Source organism: Diadema antillarum, unplaced genomic scaffold, assembly GCF_040938485.1.
Source record: "Diadema antillarum isolate AM-2024a unplaced genomic scaffold, OU_Dant_1.0 seq00000373_RagTag, whole genome shotgun sequence".
Classification (NCBI taxonomy): Eukaryota; Metazoa; Echinodermata; class Echinoidea; order Diadematoida; family Diadematidae; genus Diadema; species Diadema antillarum.
In genome coordinates, this window is record NW_027271373.1 from 436,471 (window position 1) to 448,447 (window position 11,977).

Below are 11,977 nucleotides of genomic sequence, written 5' to 3' on the forward strand. Positions count from 1 at the left end.
ATGTTCTCGGGTATGTAAATTAAAAACAATTCTAAGCGCTTTCTTTTGCAATAAAAGAAGTTTATCAACTCTCAGAAAAGGCTATCTTGCTAAATCTAATCAAGCCAATCCATATCTGCCTCATTACACAAAAACTTGTGCTGCTGAATCACCTTCTTTTTTTAACATATATATATATATATATATATATATATATATATATATACTGTATATAATATATATAAATATAAATATATATATATATATGAAGCTCAGCTTGCTGCCATTAGTCTGTCGTCAAATTTGACAAAGGCGGATATAAGGAGAGCTCAACTTGAGGACCCGGATGTCGGATTCATTTTGAGACGAAAGGAGGAAAATGACGAGAAACCAGAGTATATATATATATATATATATATATATATATATATTGCAGAGCATACTGTGTACAAAAATTATATCAAATTCTGCATAACTCTTAGAGAGAGAGAAAAAAAAAACCTATCTTGATCAACTTGATCAAATTAATCAATATCTGCTTCATTTAAACTCCCTTACACTCACTTGAGAATATAGCATTTCCCAAAACCTGCAGTTTTGGATGGAAAACACACACGCACGCACGCACACACACAAACACACAGTACCCTACATACTGTATAGCTGATAAATGCTACTCTGTAGAAATGCTCTATGACACAAAATGTATGAATCAAACGAATCAAATATTGATATTGATATCATATCATGTTTAATGATACGCAGTTATCATCGATGATAATTCGACCCGAAGAAGTAGAAATTAATCCCATCTCACTGGTATGCACAATAGAATATAAAAATAAAGAGGAATCTAGGGACTGCATGTTCTCTTCTTTCATTTAGCTGGAGTAATTAAAGCATACATTCCACTGACGTTGAGGTCAATGTAATTTATTCATGATGTCGAGATTACATTTGCATTATATAGAAAATCATGTAGAAAAATAGTCAATACACGCAATGTTATGTCGGCAGTATGGCAAGCCATATTACTTTTTAAAAAGATTTTCTGATATCACGAATTCCCTTTCGTGATATCAAAAATTCGAATTTCTGATATCACAAATTCAATTTTTGATATCACAAATACCCATTGGTTTATCACGTAAAAACAATTTTTGATATCACGAAATCGAATTAGTGATATCACAAATTCAATTCGTGATATCACGAATTCAATTCGAGATATCACGAATTGACATTCTTGATATCAAGAAATACATTTTGTGATATCACTAATTCCAATTTGTGATATCATTAATTTATATGGAATTCCAGCACATATCTTTCGCAAAGAAATAATATGATTTCGAGCATTGGTTTTGCGCTGAAATTCAACCGTAAATTCTAGCGTTTGTTGAGCGCAAAAATACACAGAGAATTCGAGCTTTAGTTCAGTGCAGAAAACCAACGGGAATTTGAGCGTTAGTTGAGCGCAGAAATACATACGGAATTCGAGCATTCGTTTTGCGCAGAAATTCAGCTGTGAATTCGAGCGTTAGTTGAGAGCAGAAATACACAAGGAATTCGAGCATTAGTTTTGCGCTGAAATTCAACTGTGAATTCGAGCGTTAGTTCAGCGCAGAAATACACAGGGAATTCGAGCATTAGTTTTGCGCTGAAATTCAGTTGTGAATTCGAGCGTTAGTTGAGCGCAGAAATACACAGGGAATTCGAGCATTAGTTTTGCGCTGAAATTGAACTGTGAATTCGAGCGTTAGTTGAGCGCAGAAATACACAGGGAATTCGAGCATTAGTTTTGCGCTGAAATCCAACTGTGAATTCGAGCGTTAGTTGAGCGCAGAAATACACAGGGAATTCGAGCTTTAGTTTTGCGCTGAAATTCAACCATGAATTCGAGCGTTAGTTGAGCGCAGAAATACATTGCGAATTCGAGCATTAGTTTAGCGCAGATATTCCTATGGAATTGCAGGTGTTATCTTCACATAGTATATAACGATATTTACAAAAAAACCTAAATGAAGAGTTTTGGCAACTCGTCTTCATTTAAAGTGATTAGGAATTGGTTTTAAAAGAATCGATGAAAATAAATCGTTTAGCAACATATCTGAAATGCCATTATTTATATGTTGTCAATTACTTCAAAGTCATTATTATATTCTTTTTTCCTCCATTTCTCGCCACTGATTTGGCAGAGACTGGTTGACTTACAACTTTTGTTTGCGTTTCTCTTTACTCTGTCATGTGAAAGATACTCTCTCCCGACCTCCCCCTGTTACTCCTGGGAGTTAATAAGAGAGATTTCTCATTGCGCAGATTAACAAAATTGAAGTCCTTCGTACCACTGCTTTTTTTCTTACTACAAATTCTAACTGTTTGTTTGCCATGCATACTGCTGCATAAACTCCTCATAAGATCTGGATATCTTCACTCTTCTTGATCTGGTCTGAAGACTTTTGGGCTTGTGCGTTCCAGTTTTGTTCTCCCCGGTTTTGGTTCTTGAATCAACTTGCCTATATGATTACACTTTAAATTATTTTACAAAATCGTAAACATACTGGGGCAGGCAAACTGTACACCCAACACAATTGGTCTTAATGGATACACCCCTTTGTTCTGGAGGACTGATTTTGAGGAGTGAGAAAATGTCTTTAGGAGAAACACGTTGCTTTATGTGACCACCAGCCGACACCAGTGGTGGACATTAAATTGGTAAGTTTACGACTCCCTCTCGCACCCGCATGACTCACAGTCTCTCTCTCTCTCTCTTATTCTCCGCTGCTGACATACACAGACCAGAGGGGTGATTGACCTCGGTCGGTCCTCCGCAATACAAACACATGGTATATGCTTTTATAACACACATACACATACAACCACACATAATTATCATCGATTTGGTGGAAGAGTCTACTGTAAAGGAGATTACCACATGAAAAATGTATCATAATTAACAATAATGTATGACAATTTGAGGACCAAAACGATGAATTAAATGTAAGCCCTAAGTGAACATAGTATCATTGAATTCATGATAACATGTTGCAAAACAATTGATTTGTATCGATAATTCGTCGAATATACCTTGACGATCATTTAGGGAATGATGGATGTGTAAATCTCTCATATATAGTTATTGGCATTTTGAACATTGTTCTAAAAAAAAGTTAGCAGTAGTATACCTTCCATCTGAATATCAGCTCAAAAGTAATGTTCCAATTCCCTGCGTATTTCTGCGCTAAAAACAACAACAAACAAAACCGCTCGAATTCACAGTTGAATTCCAGGGCAAAACTAACGCTCGAATTCCCTTTGTATTTCTGCGCTAAACTAATGCTCGAATTCACAGCGATTTTCTGCACTAAACTGACGCTCGAACTCCCTGTGTATTTCAGCGCTCAACTAACGCTCGAATTCACTTTGTATTTCTGCGCTTAACTAACGCTCGAATTCACAGTTGAATTTCAGCGCAAAACTAATGTTCGAATTCACTTTGTATTTCTGCGCTCAACTAACGCTCGAATTCACAGGGATTTACTGCACTGAACTAACGCTCGAAATCCCTGTGTATTTCTGCGCTCAACTAACGCTCGAATTCACAGTTGAATTTCAGCGCAAAACTAACGCTCGAATTCACTTCGTATTTCTGCGCTCAACTAACGCTCGAATTCACAGGGATTTACTGCACTGAACTAATGCTCGAATTCCCTGTGTATTTCTGCGCTCAACTAACGCTCGAATTCACTTTGTATTTCTGCGCTCAACTAACGCTCGAATTCACAGGGATTTACTGCACTGAACTAACGCTCGAATTCCCCGTGTATTTCTGCGCTCAACTAACGCTCGAATTCACAGTTGAATTTCAGCGCAAGACTAACGCTCGAATTCCCTGTGAATTACTGATATCACAAATTCAATTTTGTGATATCAATAATTCAATTCGTGATATCACAAAATGGAATTTGTGATATCAGAAATTCGCATTTGTGATATCACAAATAAGAATTCTTGATATCACAAATTGAAATTAGTGATATCACAAATTTATTTCGTGATATCACAAATTCGAATTTGTGATATCAAAAAATCATTTTGTGATATCACGAATTACCATTGGTTTTTCACGTGAAACCTATTTTTAATATCAAAAATTCGAATTTCTGATATCACAAATTCATTTAGTGATATCTCAAATTGAATTTTAGATATCACAAATTCGAATTTCTGATATCACAAATTGAATTTGTTGATATCAAAAATGGATTTTGTGATATCACAAATTCGATATCTTGATATCACAAATTAAGTTCATGTGCTACACTTACGGGAATTTGTGATATCACAAATTTAATTCTTGATATCACAAATTGAATTCTTGATATCAAAAATTTGATTTTTTGATATCACAAAATGGAATTTGTGATATCAGAAATTAACTTTAAATGTAAAAACGGCTTGCCATACGGCAGTGAGTACAATGTAGCAGCAGGGTCCAGTTACCTGTATTGAGCAAGTTTCTCATCCTAAACATTAACAGTTTGTGAACGGTGAGGGCGCTACCGCAGCAACTACGCGGCGGTCTGTGTCTCGAGCTCGACAGCTGACACCTCGACATGTGGTGTACAAGGAACGGCCTCCGTTCTTCTCCTGTCTATACATCGGACACGAAGGGCGTACAACCCCTTTAAACTGGCCTGAGCTAGCAGCGTTGCTAAGCACACGCCCACGGAGGTTACGGCCGCAATGCCGGGATAATTCCCGAAGTCGATGATAGGGTAAATGAAGGGATTCCCGAGCGGGTCCGTCCCACCAGCCGCCCAATAAATTACGGCAAATATAAGGTAGATAAGCAGATACGAGAGCGGGTAGACCACGTGTACGAAGCGGACTTCGATCAGAGTGACGAAGACTTCGACGATGCAGACGATGGCGGGAAGGAGATGGAAGCTGACGTCGAGGAAGACCGGGAGTTTTTCATCCATGAAAGGGTAAAGCGCCAGCCAGTAGACTACGGTTACGATGAGGGAGGGAGTGGCGGTGATGTTAAAGAGGCACCACTGAATTTGGTACCGTAATGTGTCTGAAAGTATAAAAAAGATGTGTAAACGAGGGAAAGAGATTAACGGTGCTCAGCACAACACAGTTGGCGTACAAAGCATGATCAGTAAAAATTATTATTGCAGCGGTGAGCCGATCGATTGACAAATTGCCCTACATCGATCGACGTAAATAAGCACTGAATTAATTCAGTATACTAGTATATTAGCCATAATAAAAGAATTCATGAGCCTATAACGTACCAGCGCAGAATTCGAACCTACGACCTCCTGGTCTCTGGACATTCATTTCATGAATCTGAATAACGCTGTAGGCCTACCAGCTGCACGAAATAATACAGTTACTTTAAATACTATCACTTGCTGTCGGACGGAAGCACGGTGGTCTAGTGGAGATGATGCCTGTCCGGAGATCAGGAGGTCGTGGTTTTGAATCTTGCTCGAGCATGTACGCTCATGTTTCTTCTATCATGACTACTACTAATTACATGAAATGGCTACTACGAAATACATATTGTAAAATTACTGTAAACATTTTTTTTGTACATGTATATTGAACGTGAGTTTCGCATCTGTTTAAACAGCCGTCGAAATCATTAATGGCCAGCGCCACGTTTTGAAAAGTGCGTGTGTGTCTGTGTGTGTGTGCGTGTAGGGGTGGGGGGGCACTATATATTTCTGGTGCCCTTTCCGGGTTTCATCAGCTTAAAAAACAAACAAACAAACAAACGAACACAAATCTTTCCTGCCCTTCATCGGCTGGCAAACGTCAAAAGCATAACCACATTAAACTTTTGTTTGTTTGTTTGTTTTTGTTTTTGTTTCTGGTGCCACTTCAGGGGTGAAAAAAGTGTGTGTTGGTTACGCCCTATGTATACCTAAAAATTGTGCAAGAGAAAAAAAAAAGTGATGGGGCACAATGTTTGGATTTGTTTATTTGCTTATAGATTGATGTTCTCATCCATATGGAAAGGTTGTCTCTTTTAATACACACAGAACACGCGCGCGCGCACCCTGTGTTATAACCTATGGAGACGCACAAGCAAAACCCGACTTACTGTCATTAATGGAAAAATATCATAAAGTAAGTAATGTCCGTGGACTTGTAGCTAGCGGTTTTCTAGTCTTAGGACATTTTTCTGTAGAATACTAAAATTAGAAGATAAATGGACTTCTAATAACGTCGGACTGGCTGCTCAAAAACAGCTTTGTGAGTTCACTTCAGAATAACTGCCCCATAGGATTGTACACACTTCCTGAAGTATTCGCCGTGTGATGCAGTGATACCTCCCTATTTGAAAGGCTGTATCTCCGCAACCGAATGGCACATGAAGCTGTGGCTTCTACCATATTACGCGCCAAAAAATTCTCTATCATATATGTCAAACTCATTGTGATTGGATTGTAGGTCTTGTCGGAATTAGCAAAAAACTGAGAAGGTCCCGTCCTCAATCCAATCACAATCAGCGACTCAGAGAAGCTCATTATCATATGAAACATGACGTCACTGTTTATTCGTGGCTGCATTTGGACGAGTTATGATTTCATATACCGTGAGTTATAACGTAAATTGGATATGTCTTTCTCATTTCTAAGTTTCCTGAAGTCAGCGGTGAACCCTTGTATTAACTGACCACCTACTGTACCAGTTATGACTTTATATGTTGCTGAGAAGATATAGAAAACGGGAATTTTCTTCTTCGATGGTGTTCGATGATCATATCTTCCTCGGCAAGCACATATACGCAGAGTGCACCATTGTGTAATGGGGATGAACATGCCCAGGTAACCGCGAGTGGAGCATGAAGCACAGTGCAGTGCAGTGCCGGTGGAGCTTGCAGTGGTCAACATTCCAACATGATTGTGAATCTACACTACATCAGCTTTCAGTTTCTATTTGTGCATCTTTTAGAGTGTACTTGGGTTTTGCTATTAATTTACTGGAGTTGCTGCACATGACCAGAAAGCGACTGTCAGTAATATAAGATTGATACCTCAGTGAGTGTGTGCGTATGTGTGTGTGTGTGTGTGTGTGTGTGTGGTCAGTTAAAAAGCAGACAATGTAAACAATTTCATGAAAAGCATGTAATTCATGTTATCAATGTAGATTTAACCCATATAATGCTATGTTTATGACTGCCCCTATGTTGTTTCTGCAGCATTTTACCCATATTCGACAATGGACCAGTCCGTATCACTGCTGTGTGCACGACGTGTGTGGCAGACCGTGTAGGCTCATGAATAATTCAAAGGGTGCACCTTGGCGTTCTGTGTGTGCGGGCAGCGTGCACTCTCAGCTGTAGAATGATTTTAGTAGACTTTTGGCCAAAAACCTTTCCATATGTCAGTATTATGCTTGTACTGAGTGAATTTTGCGCCAGCTTCTTTCACTCCCTGGATGCCCTTGTCGTACTCCCACTAATTTGAATACCTTCAATTGCTGCACTCTCTCTGCTCTTCAAGAAATCCACCACAATATTGAAGAAGGCGAAGCAGGTGTAACACGTGGCGACGATGTACGTCCAGTCAGTGAGGTATATGAGGAACTTCGCACCAAGCATGTCCGCTCCTTGCACGGCAAAAGTTATTAGACACGCGAAGAAGTAAACGGCGAGTGCAAACCGATAGAGGGCGTAAAACCAGCTTGGTATTCGTGGCTGAAAAGGAAAATTATAAAAAGTATCATAGTTATCACTAGTCAAGTTTTGATTGCTATGGCAAGTGCTTTTAGTGAAACTGTTGAATCAGCGCTGACTCGAACTACTAATTAAGACAGTTTGAACACATATAACGGATTGCGAAGACCATCAAATCAAGCCAGGAAAAAGGTTTTTAGCAACGTAATGATAACCAAAGTCATGATATTGTTATTGGTGTACAAGCAGAATGGTGATATTTCGTGACAAAAGAGGTAAAACATGAATCGTTTAAAGAAAAAAAAATATATATATATAGAACAAGCGGTTGCTTCAAAACGATCTGTTTGAGTAATGTCGTTCCGAACGGAAGATGTTCGATTACGAGAAAAAGTATTCAAACAATATCCAAATTGTAATGACCATTAAATTTTTGATTTGATTTGATTTGATTTATTGGTTTCTATATCATCATTGTACATACACATTCATATACAAACATAAATATTAAGTTGCATTTTCTTCTTCATTGCCTTTGTACAATGTACAGCAAGAGTACAAGAAAACATACAACAATGAATAATACAGAGGGGCTACAGCATGGAATTACTGATATCCAGAAAGCAACATTGTTTTTACAGCTTTCCCAAAAGAATACATGGACTTTAAACTTCGAATTTCAGAAGGAAGAGAATTCCAAACATCGGGTCCGGTGTGTCTGACAGATTTCAGAGCCATCACTGTTTTGGGATTATATAAATGAAACTTATCAGATTGTCTTGTTGGATAAGAATAAGAAATTAAATAGGTTATAGGGATTGTTATGAATAAAACGCTAATAATAACAAGTTATATAAGTATGTGGTGAAGATTTCAGCAGTAGACAGACATGCTCTACCATCATAAGCTTTCACTATTTCGTCAGACTTTCATAATTAAAGTTTCGAGTGGAAATGACAGTATTGGCTCAAATTCATTGACCTCGTACTTGATCGTTCTTCCCTTATTTACCAGTATACATCTCTACTTTCTTTGTTCTACATAGGACTGTATGGGGCATCATACGGATGGATGAACGGACGGACTGACAAGCCAACTAAAAGATTATAGACATGATATACAGTCTCTAAAATTCCCCGTCATGATGAAAAACTTGACCTTATTTATAGTATTACAAGGATTTATAATCACAGTTATGATATCATTTCTGGTATTTCGAGTATAGGTGCCATACTTCATACACGTATTTTCTTTTTTTCAATGGGGGGGGGGGGGTCGTACAAGAGAGAGAGAGAGAGAGAGAGAGAGAGAGATAAAACAATGACGTCAACCATCTGGCATCTATCTGATCTAAACACATTTCCTATCATGATACTATGCATGTTTCTCAAGGTGTCTTCTATGATTACACTGAGAAAAGCACGCCCCACTTCAACATGTCACTTAAAATTTTCCAAATCAACAATGAATATATCAAGTTGGACTGCTGTATAGTCCGTTGTTTTTTTTTTTGTGTGTGTTTTTTTTTTGGGGGGGTGTTGCTGTTTTCTTTGTCAGAGTATTAAAGGGATGGTACAGTTTCGCTTGAGATGGGGTTTCAGGTTACCATTCTTTTTTTTTAATGATGACTGTTTGAGATAATGAGAAAACTCTTATGAAATATGACAGAACATAATAATTCTAAGAGGAATTCAAAGCTTATCTGAAGAAAAATAATTGGTGTTGAAATGACTGTGATAATATCCCAAACAAAGCGATCCTAATAAATGGTGGTGTCCATCTTTTTTCGGATCATTTTGTTTTACTTTGTTTTGAGGTATCTCAGCCATTTCCAAACCAGTACATTTTTATCAAATTTATAATTTGATTTAATTCCTCTTGGAATTGCTTTTTTATATTTTATGAAGTGGTTTCTAAACATCTCGCAAAAGGTTAAAACCTGAATCCTCACCTCAGTCGATACTATACTATCCCTTTAAAGATCTTCCGAAGTTACGTAATTTAGTTTGGCCTGAGTGTATGATAATACACGTAGTTGCGTCTATCTTATGGTTGTTGTGTCAGTTACATAACAGAAGTGTTGAATCCCTTCGGAATGCTGAAACATGTTTGTTTTGTCTTACATGTGACTCATTAAGCGCCTAATAACTTATCCAACTCCTCCTCCTCCATCTCATGACGTCATCAAATGAGATTTTCCCATCATGCACTGCTGAAGAGTATATACCGTGAAGAAAACATAATGTAACTTGATTCTGCAAAGAGTATTCTTTTTGTACGAAATAACTATAGCTGCTTTCACTGTGAATCTGAACATTATGGTACTGATGACAAAGGTGATGATAAATGGTGATATAATGATAACGATACCAACTGTAATGATAATGACAATAATAGCAATAATATATATTATTATTATTATTATTATTATTTTATTATTATTATTATTATCATTATTATTATTATACAATCATAACCATAATTACAATACAGTTGTAATTATGATGATGATGAGGAGGAGGAGGATTATTTATTTCAATTCAACTTTTATTTTCATTTTTTTAAACATAATTTACACTGAAAAATACTTCAATTCGACATGCATTTTATGGAATGATATGCAGTTTAATCATAAGATGTTCATTCATGTCTGTACACATTTCAAGATGAGGCATGTAAAGGCATGTGAGGCATGTGAGTACGCAATGATACAATTATGATGATAACAATAATGAGAAAATTTACAAAATTCAAACTGAAAATAAACCACTAACAAGGAAACGATGCCACGATAATGAAAAGTGGCTGTGAAATAGAAACTACTGATACGACAGTCTTATAAAAGCGTCATCGACCAGTTGTCATTAATCTCTGGGTATCAAGCACATCGATAAATTACAGACTTTACTGATGCGGAAATATGTATCATAATTATACGCATCTAAGCGATGATCGGAGTGTAGGCCTAGGGGTCGACCTGAAAGGCCTGTCCGAAACAGATCCCCGATCCATGCAGCAGAAGCCTGGTGGAAATGAAATCGGGTGAATTCTATACCTCCACCGCCCCAACGGTCCACCCGACCTCACTTTCAGAACACACGACTGCCATCACAGTCATGTCATGAATGAATCAGAAAAAAAAAAATAAATAAAAAATCCGTCATATATCAATTCAGAACTGCTGCGTCATTTAAGTGAAGTCATAACGTTGCAAGGTCAGATTCAGTGCAATAAACGAACTGCATGTGTATTGTCAGAGGCACATAGGCCTAGGCCTTACAGGCCCTGTACAGTAATGTTGTGTGTATTATAACGCACTGCCTACCAGTACCATTTACAAAAATAGACAAAAGCTGATGTATAGGTCTACTTACTGTCTGTACATTGACACATTTCTATCGCCTGGTATCACGTCGTATGATAGTCTCTATTATTACATGTATATACTCACTTGTTGTGAACACACATCCTTTGGTCGTCTGCAACGTAGTGCAAAGTCCGCCCTTTCCACGGAGTACCACTTTCTGCTCTCATCTTCACTATCACTCATCGTTGCCAGTACGACTGCTGACGAGTCCCTTCGAAACTAGGTGATCTGTCGATGCGGTGATGAACAGCGATATGAAATGATTTCTGCTCCGGCGATCTCGTAAAGCACAATATAGTGATCACGCGTTCCCAATCCGTGTTCACTGGATATTACCTTTAACAGTTGTGAAGCTAAAAGAATCGAGCTAAATCTACACACGCAGCTATACCTTGTATACAGTCTTGTGGAAGCCATACATAACCACACAGACACGAATTCACGGTTGACCGAATAGACGAACCTCCTGCCTGCAGAATGATATTCCTCGAATGAATCTTGTTTTCATTGCGCAACGCTGTAGAAATATTGTCCCTCTTTTTGAGCGAGGGTGTTTTGTTTTTCTTTTTTTTTTGGGGGGGGGGGGGGGGGAGGAGGGGGCGGCTACGTCAAGCTACTTCCGTTCGCATTCACCGGAGACAGGGAGCTTTTGGAAAGTGATGCAGACCAGGAGGTCCCCTTCCCTCATGCAAAGTACAAGATGAACGCAATTTGCAAGTGTACACTATGGCCTATACACCGTACTTCTCTTTTCCGGTGAATTCGAAATCCTTTTCTTTTCTATTTAAAGCGTTTATTTGCGGAATTCCCCACTCATCCTGTGTACTCTGTGTGAAATGGTGATTGGTGTAGTATGAATGCATGGTTTAGAAACAAGCCATGTAACCCCCCCCCCCCCCCCCCCCACACAGACACACACACTACACGCATACACG

The 11,977-nt window shown here is 38.2% G+C and overlaps 1 protein-coding gene across 1 annotated transcript; it reads right to left on the reverse strand.

Annotated features, from left to right (window-relative positions):
- Nucleotides 1–4,550: 4,550 nt before the first annotated feature.
- LOC139731454 (protein rolling stone-like) lies at nucleotides 4,551–11,225 on the reverse strand. Its single transcript, XM_071642337.1, has 3 exons — nucleotides 11,127–11,225; nucleotides 7,471–7,696; nucleotides 4,551–5,062 (listed from the first exon to the last, which is right to left on the reverse strand). The coding sequence occupies exons 1-3, from the start codon at nucleotides 11,223–11,225 to the stop codon at nucleotides 4,551–4,553; spliced, it is 837 nt and encodes a 278-aa protein (XP_071498438.1).
- Nucleotides 11,226–11,977: the final 752 nt, after the last annotated feature.